The sequence below is a fragment of the Quercus lobata genome, chromosome 6 (genome assembly GCF_001633185.2).
Source record: "Quercus lobata isolate SW786 chromosome 6, ValleyOak3.0 Primary Assembly, whole genome shotgun sequence".
Taxonomy (NCBI): Eukaryota; Viridiplantae; Streptophyta; class Magnoliopsida; order Fagales; family Fagaceae; genus Quercus; species Quercus lobata.
The window spans coordinates 4356186-4377401 of NC_044909.1; the positions used below are offsets into that span (position 1 = coordinate 4356186).

The window sequence follows — 21216 nt, forward strand, 5'->3', positions numbered from 1 at the left end:
TTCACATTATTGAGCACTACCAACTTCTTCTTCTAATCCATGCACTTACATACCGAGTTGGATTCGTGTCGATATGCCGTGCAGCCGTGGACGCGGCTCCACACGTGTCCACCAACAATTTTTTTTTTTTTCAATGTATCCTAATTCGGTCTGAAATGGTTTGAAATAGGACCTGATATGGGTCCGATTCGGTCTGAAACGGTCCAAAATTAAACCCAATATGGGCCAAAATACTTATAGATTTAAAAAAAAAAAGTTAATTTCAAATTTATCTTTTATTTAGATTTAGTTTCAAACTTTCGATATTGTATTCTAATTTAAGAACATCATGTAATGGTTATGTATTTTATTATCTACTATTGCTCTTAAATTGATATAGGTTTACCATTATATGGAAAAAAAAAAAAAAAATTTCTTAGTAGTATATAGAAAATAAAAATAAAAATATATTTAATAATAAAGTAATAAACATATTGTGCCATACCCGCATCCTACTTTTTCAAAAATTGCCGTAATGCCGACCCGAATCCACACCCATGCTTCCTAGTATATAATATACTTGTTTTGAGAAATTTTTTATACAGCTGATATCGCTAGTAGTAGTGATGTACTAGTACCACTAAATAGTATTTGCTACCCAGTTGGATTGAGCCAGGATTCAGATGCAAAAATTAAACAAGGACACACAAAAAAGCCTTTGTATTCAGCTAAAAGCCATGCCATTCACTGCAGAAACTCATTCTAACATCAAGAAGCACAACTAATGGTTTACATTTAGGAATGAATATATAGATCTTTGAAGCTTTTACATTACAAGGAGCAGAGCAGGGTATTGATAGGTGAGTACCTGCAAAATGGCAGCACGGACTGCTCTGGAGCATGCAGCATTTGTACGCATATATTGCACAATATCCTAGATATTCAAAGACAGTCTTGTGAGTGATCCAATGAAATTATGATCCAGTTTTTAGATAATAATGCAACTGGTACTAACCTGACAACCAGTACTATGCCCCAGTAGTACCACACCTTCAGAATCTTCTTTGTTGATTAAATGACTGATCTGCTGATCAAGCTCCATTGCGTCCTTCAAGGTAGATGAAACAGCGTCATAAAACCAGAGTTAGCATGGATAATTTCAAAAGAACCAACCCCCTCCACCCCCATCCCCCCTCCCTTTCAAAAGAAAAAAAGGCAAGACCAAGTTCCATACATTAATACCTGACTCAACACAGAATGAAAGTAAACATGGGCTCAGTATCTAAACAATCTAAAATCTGAATAGTAAGTTCCAATGTAAAATATCCATGTCCAAGGTCAATGCAACTGTAAAAGAAGGAAAATTACCATCTCTTTCTCACTTTAGGGTTTACACAAGCACAATACATTTTACAATTAGAGGTGAATTTTTACAATATTTATGGTGTAAAAAATCCAATTGAACTGAATTTTTACATCAACAAAAAAACACATTTAGCTTCTAAATGTACTTTCAAAACAATATTAGATATTCAGATTTGCAATGTCTACAATTCAAATAGAACAAACCACCCAACTGTGCATAGGAATAGCTGTAACTCCCTATGGCATGACAAAACATTGGAAATAACACACAAGAGGTTCCAAGTATCTGCAAATCATATGAAAGAAGAAAGAATCAGGAATTTTAAGTTTTCAAATTTAGCTTTAAACATTTAGAATAGTTTAAAAGAGCTGGGGTCTTTGTTAATTAGTTAAAGAACTGCCTCTCAGTACTAATCAAAGCAAAAAGAAAAAAAAGAACTGTCACTCAACGACCATCTTGAAAAAGATATTTTCTCATTTTCACCGCAAAGAAAGACTGAGACATCAGTTCTTTAGGAATCAGCAATATTTCACTTCAATCAAAGTAATTATGTAAAAACAGCAAAGTAAAACATACTCTGTGGCGAGAAAGCCATCAGTTAATCCACCAATAAAAATTACTCGTTGTTTATAATCACCTGTTTTAAATGCAACCTGCACAATGAGGAAAACAATCACAAAATCATGAAGTTTTAAAATGGATGTACAAACACAAGTTTAATATCTCCCGGGGAACACAAATGTGGCAATTAAGCCACAAACAGCAACAACAAAACAGACACACGTCTTCACATTGACCTTTGTTTCTAGTTGATGCAAATGAACCATTTTTAGGTTTTCCATGATCCCAAAAATTAGGTAAAAATATACAAAACCCCCTTTGGCTTCCCTATAAGACACAAAACATCTCTTGAGGCTTTGAGTGTAACACTTAACCCCATGTGGTATTGTTTGATGTGTAAACTGTCAATTGTATAACACTAAACCCCCTTGGAGGTTTTGAGTGTAGTACACTAAACCCCCATGGGGGTTTTGAGTGTAACATAAACCAAAACCCCACTCCCCTCTAGTGATACTATTTTATGTGAAAATAATATGGGCAAGGGTCATTACACGAGCTAGTCACTGTTTGTTTGTTTTCACAGATATATTACGGTTTACCATGATTAAAATTTACACCAGCATTCAAATCAATTTTCCAAAATTAACTACCTGAACAAACTATTCTCAACCAACACACAATCAAAATTCAGTAACAAAGAAAACATTTTTCAACAATTATTTTGATTTTAAAGTGATTTAATTGCAGAAACCTTAACATCTCTATCTCTCTCACCAAATATTGGGCTCAACATCAAATCAACTCACCATCACATATAAAATTTGCACCAACCAAGTACTGTATTAATTACAAAATCGAAAATTTCCTAATTCCTTTCATTCTTGAATCATTTCAGAAAACTGACTAAAAGTACTTATTTTATACTACCCAGAATCCAAAATAACCATAATTAAGACTGAGATGGAGTACTCAAACCAAATCATGAAACCCAATTGAAATCAAACTCTTACGACCCTAATCCAAAACCAAAAAATATGAAAAGCAAAGGGATGCACCAGCTGCCACACTAGTGCAGCATAACAAGTCACCCAGTGCAGCAGCCAGTGCACCAGGTGATGCAGACTCAGCTGCCACACTAGTGCAGCACAACATGCCACCCAGTGCAGCAGCCAGTGCACCAGGTGATGCAAACTCAGCTGCAACACTCAGTGCAGCACAGCTTGCTACCCAGTGCAGCAGCTCATGCATTAGACCAACTCAGACAAGAAATTCAAGATCAAAGACAAGTGAAGTTCAGATTGAAGATTCAAGTAAAAATCCAGAGTTGAAGAAATTGAATAGATGTAATTATTCTTATAAACGACACTGTGGTTTACTTGGTCTGCTTGATGAGTGTACAAAAACGACCTGTAGTTTTGTTAGTTAGTTTAGTTAGTTTTGAGTCAGACACGTGTGTGAGTTTGTTATGTTTGTTGCGTTGTGTTCACACGTGCTTGTAGCGGTTAAGTCAGAATGTATATATACAGTTGTATAGTTACTGAATTAATCAATGAAATTAGTTTTCATCAATTTCTCATAAAAAAATGAATTCGAATTCTCATTCCCATCAATTTCATTCAAAAAACTAAAAAGAAAGTCATTTTTTTAAATAATAAAAAAACACGGACCTGAATAGGCTTGGGACCGTACTTGAAGAGCACACCATGCCAGTGATTCTTCTTTACAATCGGAGAAACACTGTCACCAAAGCCGGCGGCGGCGGAGGAGTTGGTGCTCATCTTGGCAGAGCCGGAGCGGCCTCTGACAATGCCAGAGAACCACGACGTCGAAGAAGAAGAAGACGAAGACGACGATGTGGTTGATGAGGTCGATAAAGAAGTGGAGGAAGAGAGAGAGAGATTCATAATCAACGGCTCTGATTCATCACCATAAATAAATAAATGAATTTCTCTGAATCTGAATTGTATTTTGGTTTTTAATTTTTGTTCGCAGAGTTTAAGGAAGTGGAGATAGTTTGCTGTTGTTGTTTGGGCGAAAATGGGTAATTACCCATAAAACCCGAACTATTTAGTTAGTAGGGTCAGTTTGGAAACATATTGGCAAACTAGCAACTCGAGCCTCAGAGGCTCGATTTTGGGCCCCTAAATCGAGTCTCTGAGGCTCGGTTTACGTGCTTTGGAATGGCGTTGATGTGGCAGGAGTCTACGTGGCACTCGAGTTTTTAAGACTCAAGTTCCACGTAGGTGCCACCTCCTAAACTCGAGTCTCTGAAACTCGGTTTACGTAAAAAGTTAAACCGTGTCTCAAAGACTCGAGTTTTAAGCAAAAAAACCCGCGCATTGAACTCGAGTCTTTGAGACTCGGTTTTAACTTTGAAACCGAGTCTTAGAGACTCGAGTTTCAAAGCATTATTCCCCTGTTGTCTGGTCATATCAAGTGTCTTTTTGCTGTGCTATGTGCTAGTATTAGCTGAATACGTGCTCTGTGCTAGTCTATTAGCTGAATACGTGCTCTGTGCTAGTCTATTAAAGCTTGTGCTGCCATGTGAATATAATTTGTCTGTTGCTTGTGCTAGTCTATTAAAGCTTGTGCTGCCATGTGAATATAATTTGTCTGTTGCTTGTGTTAGTCTATTTTGGTGCTTTTGCTAGTCAACAGTCTTTGTTGCTTCGTACACTGTTAATTGAGTACGTTGCTGAAGGACATGTGAATATAATTTGTCTGTTTTGAGACATATTCAAAAAATATGTTAAACTAGCACAAGCACCAAAAACTTCTCTCAGACTATGTTGAACCAATTTTGTCTGTTTAGGAACGTACTCAATGAATATTAGACTAACAATAAAAAACTCTCACACTACTCTCAGATGCAGAGAATATTTTGACTAAACACAACTCTCTCACATGAAGAACAACTTGCCTCAACAACTCTCACCTTCAACAACTTCAATCACAGAACCTCTCTTAAGAACTCTCACAGAGACTCAAACTCTCATACATATTTAGCAGCAAAACATTGCTCCTCTCACTCTCATACAATCTCAGCAGTACATTTGCACATCATTATGTCAAGTAAGGGTCTACTCACTCTCTAATTAGTTGTTTAGTGTATATAGCTGCTTTAAAAAGTGTTGCTTGCATTGTTTTAGTGTATATGCCATTTCCTAATAAAATATTTGTTTGTATTAGGCAAATATATTTGTTTCCTGATAAGATATTTGTTTGTATTAAAATATGTATATTTGTTTCCTTATAAAAAATACGTATATATATTTATATTTATATTTATACAACTATATAATTAAATATTTATATATACATATTTTTATTTATATATTTATAAAACTATATAATTAAATAATTAAATATTTATATAAATATATTTATATATTTATACAACTATATATATAAATACTTATATAAATATATTTATATAAATATATAAATATTTAATTATATAGTTGTATAAATAGGCTAAATATAAATATATTTATATAAATATTTAATTATATAGTTGTATAAATAGGCTAAATATATAAATATATTTATATTTATATATTAAATTAGATGATATGTCTAATTTGATTGATCATGATTATATTCACATTAGTGTTTTTTTTTTTTCTTTTTTTGTCTGATGAACCCTGCTCTATGTTATTTCATCAATAGTAGTGTAATAGGGTATGGCATTAATTTAAAATGACTTGAATGATGATGTTACATAATTGCACTCATTCATTTGCACATCCTCATGACTTTTGTTGTTTGGTTTGATATTTTTATTTATATTTTTGTTAGAGCTGAGTTTCAATTTTGTAATGGGGGTGAGTTTTGTCTTCAGTTTTTTTATTTGTTTGAGTATGAAATTATAATGATTGAGTGTGTTTGTATGTGATGTGGGGTGAGTATATGCAATTGTTACACTTTTAGAAGTTGTGATTCTTGTACTTTGAGTAGATAGAAAAGGTTTTGTAATTGATGTGAAATGAAAGAGATCAAATATGTCACTAACATAAATTTAGTTGGCTCTCTAATAGGTGCACAATCTTTGAAGAATATTGACATAAATGTATACTTCGGTGGACCCCTTTACAATCCTGAAGGGATTGACGGATTCCCATTTAGAGGGGAGGGTATCGAATGCTACTACATGATGTTACGTCGTAAGTTGAAGACGTTGACTGATTTGAAGAGGAAAATAATGGACGAATTGAAATTGAACCCTGCTTGGTATGACATCAAGATTATTTATCGTTGCCCACAAGAAGTTCTTCATGAACGGATAAATTATGGGTATATGGCGATTAAAGAAGATAAACATGTAAAGATGATGTTTAACAGGATCTAGAAAATGCCCCAAGTAAATGCTGCTGAGTTGTATGTAAGTTTGGAGGCGAGTGTAGACAACAGTACTGAGGTGGTGCAAGAAACATCTACGGCTTTACAATTTACAACCCTAGATGATGGATGCACTACAATGGGAGGGTATGCAATGGGAGGTTATACGCTCTCATCTCAAGATTATGTTGCGAATACTGGTGGAACCCTCTACTCTCAAGAGACACATTTAGAGGAGGAAGACGAAGACGAAGACGAAGACGAAGATCATGCTGCGAATGATGGTGAAAATAATGATGATATGGATCAGTACGAAGAGAGGATTGAGCGAGGTGACTTTGAGAACGATGTGGATGAGCATGAAGTCGTTCCTAATTTTGAAGAGGAAAATATGGAGTACCATGATGAAGGTGATGCAGATGATGATGATATTGGTGTCCAGCATGATACAGATACGACCACTGGCTACAAACCTCCTGCGGACTCATTCTACGCAAATACTTGGGAAAATATGGTTGATCCTTCACGTCTTCAGATACCATATCTTTGTACTTGGCAAGATGGGATGCATTTTTGTAAAGGGTTGACTTTTGCAAATAAAGCTGCGGTGAAGCGTGCATTGATAATATACGCAGCAAAGGATAATAGAAATTTCTCCATCCAAAGGTCGAGCACAACTGAATTGTGCGCCGCATGCATTGACGACAATTGCAAGTGGTACGTTGGGGCATACATGAAGCCTAAATTCAATGGTCTGTGGATGGTCACGTCTTATGTGGGTCCACACAGTTGTATACCCTTTGGGCTGCGAAGAGATGGTAGAATGATGGATTCTAATTTTGTTGCATCAGAAATTGTGGGAAGATTGCGAAAAAAGCACACTGCTACTGTTGATGAGCTTTGGGAGATCATCCGTATTAAGTATGATCATGAGCTTTCTTACTATAAAGTATGGGACGCAAAACAAAAGGCAATTGCTAAGATTTTTGGGGATTGGGAGGAGTCTTACCAAAGGTTGCGAAAGTTGTTGTTGGCATACTTGGATCAGGATTCGGGTACCCAGTATAGCTATCACACCATACCTAAGCCATTAGAAGGTACTACGTTACTGCGCTATGTATATTGGGCATTCGCTCCATGCATTGCTGCATTCCAGTATTGCAGGCCAGTGATCAGTATTGATGGAACTCATTTATATGGTAAATACAAAGGGGTATTGATGATTGCAATGGCAACCGATGCTAATCAAAAGGTTTTGCCTATCGCCTTTGCTGTTGTGGACAAGGAGTCAGGGGCTAGTTGGGGGTGGTTTTTAGAGTGTCTCAGGACTTCGATAGAGCGTGTTATTGAAAACAAGGACATTTGCATTATTTCTGACCGACATAAAGGTATCAAATGCGCCATTCGAGAGTGGCCTAGAGGGCAAGACGAAAGAGAACGGGTATATCATCGATATTGCCTTCGACATGTTGCTAGCAACTTCAACACACATTTTAATAACCCGACTCTAAAGGCATTGGCCTTGAAAGCTGGATATGCGACTCATGATGCTAAATTTGTGTCCATAATGCAAACCATTAAGGAGGCCGAGATTAATTTACTGAGGGGTGTAGACCCTACTGATCGCCGGATTATACGTTATATGCCATACACATATCTAATGAGTGAGGATGTAGACAAATGGACCCAGTCACATGATGGTGGAAGACGTTACGGGGCAATGACAACCAATATCTCTGAGTGCTTTAATGGGGTTCTTAAAGGTGCCCGCGGTTTGCCCATTGCTGCAATGGTTGAGTTCACTTATTTTAAACTTGTTGCATATTTCCACGACCGACATAAACAAATTACTTCTGATCTCTCTCGAGGTAAGGTGTGGAGTGATTATGCAATGGAGATCTATAACAAAAATGAGCAGAAAATTGCAGGACACACTCTGAGGAATTATAATCATGCAGAGGGTATATATCAAGTGGTTACCCCGTATAACGACCATAGAGCTGGAGGGGGAAATCACAGTCATGATGTGCGCATATTTGATAGAACCTGTGGTTGTGGAAAGTGGCAAAACTTGAAGATCCCTTGTTCACATGCAATTAAAGTTCTTAAAGGTCTGCATCTTGATGCGCCCAGCTATATTGACCCATGTTACAGTCTGAACAACGCCATTCTCACATATTCACATAATTTTGTGGTGCCAAAGTCAGAGTCATTATGGACAGACGTTCGCGGACCACGGTGGGTGCCTGACCCACGATTGTTGCGGGCCAAAGGTCGTCCTACGATGTCAAGAATAAGGAATGAAATGGATGGGGTACGGCGAGAACGGGGAAGCCGGAGGGAAGATCCGGAGTTGAGGAAGATTCAACCGAGGCAACGATGTAGAGTGTGTCATCAAGAGGGGCATAACCGTAGATGTTGTCCCAATTCCCATGGGGCTTCGACAAGTGGTAGTGCTATGAACTAGGCAAGTGTCGTCACTGTTTTTATATAATATACTCAGAATGTCATTTGGTTTTTGTTCTTTGCATTTGGAAACTAATAACCGTATTTCATGTTTGTCAGGCAAGCGGAGACTTGATTTTCGTAAGTGACATTGTACGTGGGACTTGTCGTTATCTTCTGTATGGACAAGCTAGGTGATTATGTAGAGTATGTTGTATCAGTATGGACAAATGTTAGGTGACTATGTATAATATGTTATATCCGCTAGGCGAATATGTAGACTATGTTGTATTAACTTAGTTGTTATTTTGTTTATTGTTGTAAATTACGAATAATTGAACTCTTTGCTATCCATTTTACTCGTTACATTAGTTGCATGATGCAGCTTTTTCCTATAATACGAACAATGATATTACTTTGGCAAGTTCAACCACAAGGCCCTTCTAGTATTGAACTGCCATTGTGTGCTAAGACTTTGTCCAACTATAATTTTATTGAATAGTTAACCTTTTAATTTGGTTGTAGAACTTTAATGTATGCTCCCTTCGCCTATGGAAAATTTGGTTTGTGGTTGTTTGATGTGTTCTAGGCCCTGGAAAATTTGTTGCAGGGGAAAAACTAATTCTGGTCCCATTATGCCTGCAGTAAAAAGAAAAAAAAAAAATCACAGTAGAACTCAAGTATCTCAAACTCGATTTCCATAAATAGAAATCGAGTCTGTAAGACTCGATTTCTACTGGGAATTATTATTATTTTTTTTTACCCCAATTTGAGATGTAAAAAACGTAATTCAAGTACAGAATAATTCTGGTCCCATGACCTGCGGCAAAAAAAAACCAAAAAAAAAAAAATCACAGTAGAACTCGAGTATTTTATACTCGAGTTATTATGTTTTTCAATTTGTCCTTAAAAAAATATAATAATTCCCAGTTGAACTCGAGTATTTTATACTTGGTTTCCATAAATAGAAATCGAGTCTTAGAGACTCGATTTCCGTTTTTGGAAATCGAGTATTAGATACTCGAGTTTTACTGTGATTTTTTTTTTTTTTTTTTGCCGCAGGCATAATGGGACCAGAATTAGTTTTCTCCCCTGCAACGAATTTTCCAGGGCCCAGAACACATCAAACAACCACAAACCACATTTTCCATAGGCGAAGGGAGCATACATTAAAAGTTCTACAACCACATTAAAACAGTAACTAATTCAATAAAATTATAGTTGCCAAAGTAATATCATTGTATTATAGGAAAAAGCTGCATCACGCAACTAATGTAACGAGTAAAATGGATAGCAAAATAGTTCAATTATCTGTAATTTACAACAATATCTCAAAACTAAGACCCAGTACAGATATCTCAATTATCCATTTTACAACATTATCCGTAATTTACAACAATATCGGAATACAGATACACAACCTTGGCAACACCATTACTTCTTCAAATCCTTTGATGCTGAGACCCAGTACATATCTCAAAACTGATGGTGTTATGTCAGTTGTCTGCAAGGTAAAGATTGAAACTAAGATTTTCCACTAATCAAGGCAAATCTCTTCCTCAAGTATCGTGCTCCATATGCTGCACTAGAACCCACTGTTGTTGATGCCACTAACCAACTGCACGGAATTAAATGGACTTGAGTTATTCAACATTATCAGATTCAACATTCAGACCAACAGAGTAGTGGCTGCATTACCTCAAATTATTGATGTATGGCTGAGTTTCGTGGGTCCAAATCCTCACAGTTTTGTCATTGCCAAGCACACCAGAAGCAATCATATTCTCAGTGGGGTGACATGATACTGATATAACCGTGTCGGTATGACCTTCCAATTTCTGGACTATTTTCCTGCTCTGCAGCTCCCACAAGTATAGACAACTATCTTCAGAACCACTAACAATATACTTTCCATTTGTTACAGAAAATGTGGATGAAAGGCAGTACTTCGAATTCACATGGCCAGTATAAGTCTTCAAAAATTTCCCAGTTGCATAGTTCCAAAGCCTCTGCAAAACACAACACAGACAATATAGATGAGCCTACAAAATAAAAATGGATAGCAACTACTACTCAAAGAAGAGTGAACGCTCAAAATATCATCAATGTAATAATTTGTTATAGTAAACAATTCAAAGTCTACAAATTTGCAGTAATGCTGCTTGTGTCAAGTACAAATGTGCAAGTTCATTAGAGAAGCTTATATGTGCAGTATATTGCTTAACATACTTCAAAAGAAAATCCTTTCTTAGTTCTTAATGCAGACACTATGTACAAATACATATAACCAAGTTAGGGGTAATGCAGCATTTAAGTGCAACATCATAGACATCCCCGTCATAATCCTGAAAATTTCTAGAATTTTCCCGGTTTCACTAGTACAAGCTTTCCGGACCTTTTTTTTTTTTTTTTTTTGATAAGTAAAAAAGGTGCATGAATTGGCAGAGCATAGATTAAAAGGAATGCCTTTTACAGACATTGTGCTACATGATATTATTTACAAGTATGTTTGAATCCTGCAAATCTATTTAGTTGGTACCAAATAGAACAACTTGACATAAAAAGTCAGCACATAAGTACACAACCAAATCTTTATAATAACATTCTTAAGTAAAGGAAGAATCAAGGATTTTAGATTTTGTTCCAAGTCTGTTTCATACACTTGTAAGAGATTTCTAGATGAAGCTAGTGAAGTAATTGATCAAAATAAGTCATTCCACGGTTTCATTATAGCTGTCTTCAGTTTTCAGTTTTTCACCAACAGATGATTTAAAGTTACAAAAATTTTGAAGACGGTTCCTCCAACAAAGATAGCTTCATTCCAATAGAGCAAATAATGCTTCCTGTAGCTTATCTAGAATCAATACACAGGGTGTTGTTTGAGTAAAATTGACAAAACCAGTAGAAACAGACAGAAACTATGTTTCCAAACTTTGGAGGTCATACAAGTAGTTTAAAAGTCCCATATGAAGGCAGAGGAGAAAGAATTGAGGATTGCTAATAAAATTCGTGAGCTAAAATTTCAATCCATAAACATAGGATAGAAGAGAATCTAAGTAGTGTAATCATTACTGATTCTAAATATGAAAGAAAATAAGTTCAATTTTAGTTTCTTCCAGGACAGCAACTTTGTGTTCCCAACATCTATTATATTTAGCAATTATCTATTCACTACGACATTTAAACAAACACATAGAGAACAAACAAAAAAACACAAAGACAGCAATGCCAAAGAACCAAGACAAAAACTTTAAACCCAAATTGCAGAGAAAGGAAGTAAATGAAGTTACCAAAGTATTACCAAAGTGACTCAAGCAGCGTATGACACTTCATGACAACTGTAATACAATGAATAAAGTCAAAAATCATACAAAGTGAAACCCAATAGAGCTAACAGCTAACTTTAATGCTAAATCTCGTTATGCTAATTCAAGGTTGCAATATTTGGGAAACAAGCATACCTTTTTATTCAATTAAGGTTTCAAAACCTTCATTCAGATTAGCTCCAACGAAACTGATGAAAAAGCTGATGAGGTTCTAAAGTCGGATATTCTGGATTGTTGGACTCCAGAAAATCATTACCGATGGTCTAAACCCAACATGTTTAACACTCAGATTCAGTCCATCCGTAGTGATTTTCTAGCGTCCAACAATCCAAAATATCCTACTTTAGAACCTAATCAGCCTGTTCATCAGTTTCCTTGGACTGCATGATAATTATCAAGTATCTTTCCCAAACGACTGCATGAGAAGGGACTGTTGCTGAGCCAGCATCATAAGTTGTTGTTGATGCAGAGCAAATGGAGACACCATATTTGACTGCAATTCAAACCATAATCTTATGTTGTTTGTTAATTTTTACATGCAACGCATAACAATAACCAGAAAACTATACACTCCAACCAAACTCATAGACAACTGTTGGGGTGTTCCACAAGCTCAATTGTTTTTAATTGAATAAAAATGAACTTTTACACTGGTACTCCAAATACCGAATATAAATCTAATATAACTAACTACAAACAAATGGTAGAAACCTAGTAAAAAATTAGTTCATACCCATTCAAATAAATAATGCAAAGCATTTACGTAGACAAAAAGGCTCATAATATCATTTGTTACATCTTTCTTGGGTTTCTCTGAAATAGGAGGCATTACTGAGGGTGAATCTAGAAAAAGATCCTGAATTGCAGAAGCTAAGTGGGGGCTGCTTTCAACTGGCTTTGTCGGACCAGTTTTCTTAGCTGTTGATGCTTCTTCAGCAGCTGCAACAACCATAAACAAAAGCACAACCATAACCCTTAATCTCAAAATGCAACATACATGTTAGGAAAAAGATGCACAAAATTAGGAATACTGTTTTGATGATCCAGAAAGTGAAAATATGTACTCAGCAGAGACGTACACTGAAAACCAGCCCAAGCATTATCATCAGGTGAAGCTGCCTCTGAACCATTTTCACTTGGACCATCCATGGATAACATGTTGCTCCTTGGTTCTTAAGTCCAACATAACCAGTCTCCTTTTTTGAGTCGTAAGTCCAATAATCCACAACCCTACAAAGTAGAACCTCAGCTTCAATTATGACAGAATCATTGACAAGAAAACCTCTACTAGGATCATATACTTCGCCAAGAGGCATATAAAACAGCCAACAAGAGAGACAAGCATATTCAACTGTACGCATACGACTACACTTACATGAGAACATGAATAGGATGGTACTCAATTCTATAAAAAGTGGTGCAAATTGCAATTTTTTACTTGTTCAATAATACATGTCCACATCCAAAATTTATAGCATTATTTCTGAACTTTTCCACAACACCCACAATACACATTACTTTCAAAAGACAACTTCGTAAAGTTTTGTTGAAAGTTTGAAATGTTTTAAAATTGATTATTTTTTATAATATTTAATCATTTCTATAAAGACACTAATTATAGGACTAATGAAGTAAAAAACCTTGCAATTGAAATGCAACCTTAAAGGCCAAAAGCTGGAAGTTGGTCAAAAACCAGAATTTTATTTTAGGATTCATTGCCAATATAAATGTATAGAATTATGGCAACAATAACTAATTGAATGTAGACATTTAATGATACTGCCACAACATCAGAAGTCACTAAGGCAGATGCATAATGATTTTTTGCTCATGCAAAAGAAGTTCTACATGAGCAAAAAAGTAGACAAATATTGCATAATGATTTTCATCTTAATAACCATAAAGAAGAGGTGATTAAGATTGTCACAACACAAAGCAAAAGCATAAAGCATGAGACTCTTTGGGTTGTGCAAAACATGCATTAAAGAATAATAAAGGAACTTGAACAAGATACAAAATCATATGCATGTATATATGTGAAAAGAGCTGATTTTATTCCTTTACCAGACTACTCTATTATATAGGCAATTGGATACTAAATCAATTACTACAAAGAAGCAAGCAATTAAAAAGCGGTGTATGCTTCACTGGTGCACAAATCCAATTATCAATAAAGTAATGACAATCACAACCTAAAAGAAAATACTTTTTATTATCTTATCACCTTTCACAAATTTTTTCAAGCTCCCTGGGATCAGTAACTAAGACTTGGACACCCATTTGCATCTTTGTCTTCTGAAGATTAAAGTCAAGACAAGCAATCTTTGCAGGGGCAACTCTAATAGGCATTCCTTGGGCAGCACGACCCGTATTTAGAGCATACCCATTCAAAAGATAGCTATCTTTTGCACTTTTGCCATGAGCTTTCAAAATATTAATTCCCTGGAACATCATAAGAACAATTAGGGCATTACAACTTTCATATCCACAAATTTTAGCATGTCTCTAATTAAATGAAAAGCAGGTTGAGCCATATCAGGCAAAAGATTTTACTTGCCAGCAGTTCACAAGAAACACAACACATACTAACAATATAGGAGATTTCAGTTTCCTCTAAGCATATGTCCACACTACAAAACCTTGCCAATCAAGATGTGGAGAATGTACAAACACCTACCTCAATTGGGTATTTGACTTCCCCACTTGCATTCGTCATTTTAAGCATTCGTCATTTTAATAGATTGCATTCGTCGTTTGTGCACGCAGGGCCTGCAACTCAGCCACCATATGGGCAAGCAGCTTGGCCGTATGGGCAGGCAGCTCCGCAGATGCAGCCTCAGCAGAAGCCTAACAGCATTTTTCCTCAGTTGGGGATAGGGGTCGCAGTTGGATTGATAAGTGGGGCTGCCCAGGCGGGAATTGGTGCTCTTTTTTCTGGCTAAGTAGCTTGAAATCTAATTTCCTGGCTGCCCTTCATATAGTACGTGCAAAAATCTTAGTATCTAATAAAGGGGTACATGCTACATATGCATCATTTTTTAAGGATGGAGCTTATGTATATTGGGCTATCAATTAAGTTCAAACACATTATTGTAATAAATTAATTAGGAAAATGATTAAAGGAGTTGCGTGTGTAAGTTTGTGGGTAATAAATACTCCCACAAATTTAAGTTTTATCCTTTCAAACACATTATTGTAATCACACTTTTGATGACGTTGATCTCCTTCGTGTACTTTGTATTTTTTTTCTTTTCTAAAATATCTATTACTTAACACAAAAAGATTTCCCCCCCCCCCCCTAAGCAGAGCATGTAATACTACATAATTTTATGATCTTTATCATCAACAAGCATCTGAAACCATCAATCAAAAAGACAATCAAATGATACCCTTTGGCAGAACTACATGGTCCAAATAAAAGTAGCAATGAACAGGGAAACAAGGCAAGTTACGAACACCTCTATCAATAAATATTGTAAACATGACAATTACATTGACATGCAGTTAAGTATTTTAACTATATCAAAACCTTTGCAATCAAAGAGAAACATACATAGGTGTAGAGGTCAAGGGAAGCAGCCACCGCCGTGGATCCGTGCACCACAGCATGCTCTCCGGCCAGTATGACTAATACCTTACATATTGTATCAAAACCAACATTGGTCTCCACGAACTGGTTCTTCAGATCTCCATTCAGTGTAACAGGTACACCAATCACCTGTCAAATTAATAGAAGTTCTATTAATAGACTGTGGTATCATAAAAATATATCTAGATTAAAATAACAAATGATGCAAGGAATAAAATTGCAACAAATATCCTTATTTGAGGCATTCACCTAGTTCCAATAATGTAGGTTCAAACCATATTGAAAACAAAAATAATCTTATGGAAATGTGAAAAGAGAAATAATAATGGAATACAGTGTGTTGTTTCACATTAAGCTTTCAGATACCTTTTTTGAATCTTACGCCGTCTCGTATAATGAGGAGGAGGTCTTGCATGTCCTTCGTCAGTGCCTCGGGCCCAACATTGTGTCCATGTTTGTGCCCCCCTGTCCCACACGGAGGTGCCTTTGATATGCGTTTAGGCCGACCTTCAGCCGCTGTAGGTAACCCAACCGGCTGCTCAGCCTGAACATGGGGTGGGTCAATGGCTGAAGAAGGGGTACTAAACGAACTATGGGAGGGTGGCTCCTGCTGCATGTCAGGTGGGGTACCCAGGTCAAAGGATGGAATCGGTGACAGCTGAAGAAATGACTGTGGGGTGGGTGGACAGACGTCAGACCCAGAACAAGGAAGTGGGGTGGGTGGAGGGATGGTGGGGCAAGGAGACGGATGGTGGGCGGGTGAAGGGATGGTGGGCGTAGGGGCTGGATGTGGGTTAGGTGAAGGGATGGTGGGCGTAGGGGCTGGATATGGGCTAGGTGAAGGGATGGTGGCAGTAGGAGCTGAATGTGGGTTGGGTGAAGGGATGATGACGGTAAGGGATGGATGTGGGGTGGATGAAGGGATGGTGGGGCTGGCGGATGCATGTGGGGTGGATGCAGAGGGATCGGGGGTAGGGAGAAGCTGAGGGGTAGCAACAGGCGGACGGGATTGACATCCGGCCGGAGCTGTGCTCGTGCTTGGGCCGGTAGGCATAGCTGCCTCCTCAATCGGGGCCTCAGGGATAGGAGGTTGGACACGTGTCATCGCCTGTACTGCCGTCAGAACCTCAGTAATGTCGTTGTGGTCCTCCGTGCCCACTGGATGACGCCTCAATAAACGGACGTATCCTTCAATCTGCACATGGAAAAACCACACATATTAGACCTGCAATACGAAATCAACAATGCCAATTGATAATAAAATAAATGTTGGTTCTGCTACTAATAATTGCAAATTAAAGGGAGATGAAGTGGTAAGCAAAAAATGTAGTAACAAACATCATGCTCTCTAAACAGTGGTTTCATGGTAAGAAACACGGTAACATGTAGAAGAGATTGAGAAGTTACCAGTAGAGTCACTATAGCACCAGGCCTATCGATGAACCTCCGAGTCACCCTTTTGAACCAGTCATGGTACTCGTGCTCTGGAGGCATATCACCAAGCACAGCTTCACAACGCCGATCAAAGCGATTACCCCACTCAAGGATATGCGCAGCATGCTTCTGCATCCAATTAACACCGATCTTCCCCCTCAAATCAATGCCATGAAGCACTCTGTCAGTGTTAACAGCGCGGGGAATTTCTTGGATCATCCCGAATTGACGAACAACACGATCCGGTGTATGTTTCTCTACTAGGTGGAAACATACAAGCGGCACCGTTGCCGTCCATACGGCCCTCCCTGCAACACACCAGGGCGGGAGGTCGTCAAAATGAGCTTCATATGGCTGCCACACCACCTACAATAGCCAAAAAAGAAGTACACAACACATTAGGGAACAATGTTTATATTTCAAAGTTCACGAAACCTATATGGACGTTCGTAAAAGCGTAAAATAAGGCATTTTCATACCTGGTCTGGCAACATGGAAGCTAGTTGCTCGCGATACCTGTCCCTGAAGATGTGGGCGGGCCTATTTTTCTTGTTTGGGACCCACAACCACCTACAATCAAGAAGAATGGATCAATAAGTACTGAGATAATGTTAAAACTATAATGTAATCACATATATTAAATAAAAGGAAATAAAAGGAAATTGAAATTTGAAGAAATAATGTAATCACTTAAGATGAAGAAATAAGAAATAAAAGGAAATTGAAAGTAAGGTGGAGGGTGAGGTCATGTGAATTGCAATAGTAATTAATTCAAAGTTAGCTTTTTTATACTTTTTATTTATTTATAATTTTATATGCTTATATTTCTTTATATATTATGAGTCAAAATCCATATAATTTATTGAGTCTTAAAACTATAAGTCCATATTTCAACTAATATATCAATTTCAAGTCTAAAACTCTACCCAATAATTATAATAATACTATTGATTCTCAAAAAAAAAAAAAAAAAAACTATTAAAACAATTTTTCTATTAAAATATTCTAAAAAAATTACTATTAAAAAACAGAAATATAAAAGCTCAAGTTAAATATTGCAGTACTAGTTTTATTACTTATATATTACGTGTGGACCCACATAAACAAAGCCTAAAACTTTTTTTTTCAAGTCTCTTTGTCATTTCCAACAACTAGTCACATGCTAGGTTCACAAAACAAGAAAGAAAACACAAAACAAGGCAATGAAAATTCAAAATAGAATTGAAGAAGGACTAGCGAACGAAGAGAAAGAAGAAGAAGAAGAAAAAGAAGAAAGAAGAAAAAGAAGATGAAGTAGCAATAGCAACTGCCTCGCCTCAGCCTCTCTATCTCTCTGTGACTTTGTCTCGCCTCTCCTAAATTTCCTTACTTTTTTCTTTTTTTCTTTTTTCCTTCATCTTTCAGACTTTCACTTTCTCTGTTAGGTTTTTCTGAGTTTTCTTCTTCTTCTTCTTGATTTACATGGGTCATGGGCTTAATTTTTCAACATATGTGTAAATATATGGGCTGTAAATGTACTTCATAAGGGGGGCTGGCTGGGCTAGGAATTCACGAGGGGGGCCTAAGCTAAAAACTAAGGTGGGGCAAGCTTTTTTTTTTTTTTTAAAAAAAAAAATTTAAGCTACTAATTAATTTTTTTTTTGTTTTTGTTTTTTGGGGCCCAAGGGGGCCCAGGCTCCCTTAGGCCCTCACTTGGGTCCGTCCCTAATTTAGAGGCAACAAATTATGAACCAACTTACCAAACCCATAAGCATGTGTTGTAAAAGCCATAAATTCTGGTTGGTTCGCTATCCAGTAATAGTGTCTTCTTCCTTGTGAGGCACGCAAACAAAAATGATATCTATGTCAATGTGTGTGCTTCGTAGTTTTCTTTTTTTTCTTTTTTTCCTAGTCAGAGTAACCATTTTAAGAGAACCTAACAATTGCAGTTAATTTCCAAGGTACGTCATCACGTTGGTTTGAAACCCAAACCATCTTCTAGCTTAATTGGCAGCTGTGAACATTTATAAATGTTTACTGTATACTCCAAAGCCCCAATAGCATGGTGTGAGCTGGAATACATAGCTGTTTAAATTTGCTTCTTACTTCAATATAATTCACTTTGAAACTTTAACAAAGAGATAAGGTTTGGTGCTGAACGTGAAGGACATTGAATGTTTTACATTCCCATCCATTAAATTGTTCCACACAACTTGACTGAAAAGCTCATATTGCTAATAGCTTTCACACTAGTGTTTTATTTTGATCTTTCTTAAATACAGTCCTAATGAATCAGGATGGGCCACATATATTCTCAATTATATATTTCTTTGTTCTAGGGGTTTCTGTTGAACTTTATATTCTGAGTCATAATGCTAACTCTCTTTACATGAAAACATCCAACTATATAAGTAACATATTATATTCCTTTTTGATTGGCCTTCCAACTGAGTTTTCTCTACTTCTTTTAATCATTACGTTTTTTCGATATCTTCTCTTGCTTCTTATAGGCACAATCCCCAAGTTCCAAACTGAAAAGTAATATTTAGATTTATATTGTTTGAAATGGCTTTCATCTTGAATAGACAAATCATTGGTGGGATTGTGGCTGCATTGTTGACAGGCTCAATCCTAGTGGAAATATGCAAATAAAGATGGTAAAACAAATTTCCAAATATAGATGCATTTGTGTGTGTGTGTGTGTGTAATGCATTGTAGTTGTCAAATATAGAATCATATTGGGAATCAATTATTATTATTATATTCTTTTTTGGTATTGTGCATCATAATGTGCAGACATTTTGAAAATTTATATAATACTATAATTCATATAATAATTATATATATATAATAAAATTAAAGCATTTATGTTGATTCACCTCTTACTCATTATATGTAGTGTCTTTTACATTCTTTATAAATAACCTAAAGAGACTCTCTCTATGAGTGTTACTGATTACAATAAAGCCTTTATAAATAACCTAAAGAGACTACGACTTCAAATAGCAAATAAAATTCCTCAAGAAGAAGTTAGAACCAAATAGAAAAAGAACTCAAAACATAATATAAGACTCGTGCTTTGGTGAAGACAGTATGTTATAGCAGTATGAGGCAGAGACTTACTTCAGGGATAGTGGACCACGTACTGGAGGACCGTAAGCACCCACTGGCGGGCCTCGCTCAACTGTCGGGCACAAATAGGGGAACCTGGCCCATGCCCAGTACTGGAGCAACAGCAAGCACCCACCAATCTGACTGGTGTCCTCGCTTGCCTTGCATAGCTCTCGATACAACCATGCAAGGCAAGCACTTCCCCAACTGTACCTCCGTGGATTGTGAAGGTCTTCCAACTGCTGCACCCACATTAGATGCACCCTATCGCCGGATTTGTCCATGAATATTGTGTCCCCCAATAGCGCTAGGATGTAGCATCGTGCGTACTTATGCAGCTGATCCTCTTCAGCATCAAGCGGCAATGGGTTAGCAACTTCCTCCAAAAGGCGGTTGATGAGAATCCTCTGCCCATCAAGTTGCTTATGGTTATTTTGAGTTACAGATTGAAAGCCAAGGAAGTCCCGGCACACATTCACCCAAGTTTTTTGTGTGCTCCCTGTTATAGCGTCACCATCAACAGGAAGCCCGAGAAGAACCTCCACATCCTGCAATGTGATGGTCACCTCACCATGTGGCATGTGAAAGGTGTGAGTCTCGGGCCGCCATCGCTCCACTAAGGCCGTTATCAGGCCATTGTCAATCTCTCTACCCGGGACCCACAGGAGTCCCTCCAAACCAACTGTGGTGATGATGTTCCTCACTCGGTCGTCCACCATTGGAGGTTGCTTGGAGAACTCTGAACTACGACTATGGCAGGTAATGGACCCTGGATCCTGCACATAACAAAATCATGGATTAATATAGTATATGCAAATATGTGTACATTGTATGGATTAAATGCATGTGCACAAGTTACTGTTTTAGTTGAGTGTTTTACCCGCCCATTCCAAATAGCTTTGGACCGATGCGTCGCCTGCTGTGTCAACATTGAGTAGTCAATGGGTCCAAGCTGTGTATAGTCAATGCGTCCAACATTTGCAGCAGCCATACTGAAGAAGAATGATAAGCAGTTAATTTCAAAATTGAACACACAATATGCTTAAATATATAGGTATGAGTTAGAGCAACTAAAGCCACTTTGTACA

General features: G+C 37.1%; 4 protein-coding genes across 7 annotated transcripts; 1 reads left to right on the forward strand and 3 right to left on the reverse strand.

Annotated features, from left to right (window-relative positions):
- Window positions 1-690: 690 nt before the first annotated feature.
- Window positions 691-3930, reverse strand: LOC115994407. Of its 4 annotated transcripts, none has more exons than XR_004093206.1 (5): window positions 3574-3930; window positions 1922-1998; window positions 1222-1630; window positions 995-1087; window positions 691-913 (listed from the first exon to the last, which is right to left on the reverse strand). XR_004093206.1 is itself a non-coding variant. In XM_031118546.1 (5 exons), the coding sequence occupies exons 2-5, from the start codon at window positions 1938-1940 to the stop codon at window positions 806-808; spliced, it is 294 nt and encodes a 97-aa protein (XP_030974406.1). In that variant the 5' UTR covers window positions 1941-1998; window positions 3574-3930; the 3' UTR covers window positions 691-805. The 4 variants fall into 4 exon arrangements, 2 of the variants coding, with proteins under 2 accessions (XP_030974406.1, XP_030974407.1); XM_031118546.1 differs by having other exon boundaries at window positions 1557-1630; XR_004093205.1 differs by lacking the exon at window positions 1222-1630.
- Window positions 3931-6257: 2327 nt separating this feature from the next.
- LOC115949691 lies at window positions 6258-8711 on the forward strand. The gene is made up of 3 exons (XM_031066980.1): window positions 6258-6444; window positions 6664-7193; window positions 7293-8711. Exons 1-3 carry the CDS (start codon window positions 6258-6260, stop codon window positions 8709-8711), a joined length of 2136 nt encoding a protein of 711 aa, XP_030922840.1.
- A 1403-nt stretch (window positions 8712-10114) lies between these two features.
- Window positions 10115-12844, reverse strand: LOC115949693 (COMPASS-like H3K4 histone methylase component WDR5A). Its single transcript, XM_031066981.1, has 3 exons — window positions 12749-12844; window positions 10388-10731; window positions 10115-10307 (listed from the first exon to the last, which is right to left on the reverse strand). The coding sequence occupies exons 1-3, from the start codon at window positions 12842-12844 to the stop codon at window positions 10214-10216; spliced, it is 534 nt and encodes a 177-aa protein (XP_030922841.1). The 3' UTR covers window positions 10115-10213.
- Window positions 12845-16143: 3299 nt separating this feature from the next.
- Window positions 16144-20559, reverse strand: LOC115949694 (serine/threonine-protein phosphatase 7 long form homolog). Its single transcript, XM_031066982.1, has 5 exons — window positions 20141-20559; window positions 17518-17608; window positions 17012-17404; window positions 16235-16799; window positions 16144-16148 (listed from the first exon to the last, which is right to left on the reverse strand). Exons 1-5 carry the CDS (start codon window positions 20410-20412, stop codon window positions 16144-16146), a joined length of 1326 nt encoding a protein of 441 aa, XP_030922842.1. The 5' UTR covers window positions 20413-20559.
- Window positions 20560-21216: the final 657 nt, after the last annotated feature.

Coding starts and splice junctions, on each gene's coding strand:
- LOC115949693 (XM_031066981.1), bottom strand. CDS start 12,844: ATGCCTCCTATTTCAGAGAAACCCAAGAAAGATGTAACAAATGATATT. Junction 10,732..12,748: donor TGCATTATTTATTTGAATGG/GTATGAACTAAT, acceptor TTTATTTTGTAG/GCTCATCTATATTGTCTGTG. Junction 10,308..10,387: donor CCATACATCAATAATTTGAG/GTAATGCAGCCA, acceptor AATTCCGTGCAG/TTGGTTAGTGGCATCAACAA.
- LOC115949691 (XM_031066980.1), top strand. CDS start 6,258: ATGCCCCAAGTAAATGCTGCTGAGTTGTATGTAAGTTTGGAGGCGAGT. Junction 6,445..6,663: donor AGATTATGTTGCGAATACTG/GTGGAACCCTCT, acceptor AAGGTGATGCAG/ATGATGATGATATTGGTGTC. Junction 7,194..7,292: donor ATGAGCTTTCTTACTATAAA/GTATGGGACGCA, acceptor TACTTGGATCAG/GATTCGGGTACCCAGTATAG.
- LOC115994407 (XM_031118546.1), bottom strand. Junction 1,088..1,556: donor TACAGCTATTCCTATGCACA/GTTGGGTGGTTT, acceptor TCTACCTTGAAG/GACGCAATGGAGCTTGATCA. Junction 914..994: donor GGCATAGTACTGGTTGTCAG/GTTAGTACCAGT, acceptor TTGAATATCTAG/GATATTGTGCAATATATGCG.
- LOC115949694 (XM_031066982.1), bottom strand. CDS start 20,412: ATGGACAAATCCGGCGATAGGGTGCATCTAATGTGGGTGCAGCAGTTG. Junction 17,405..17,517: donor CTTCCATGTTGCCAGACCAG/GTATGAAAATGC, acceptor TGGCTATTGTAG/GTGGTGTGGCAGCCATATGA. Junction 16,800..17,011: donor GTGCTATAGTGACTCTACTG/GTAACTTCTCAA, acceptor TTCCATGTGCAG/ATTGAAGGATACGTCCGTTT.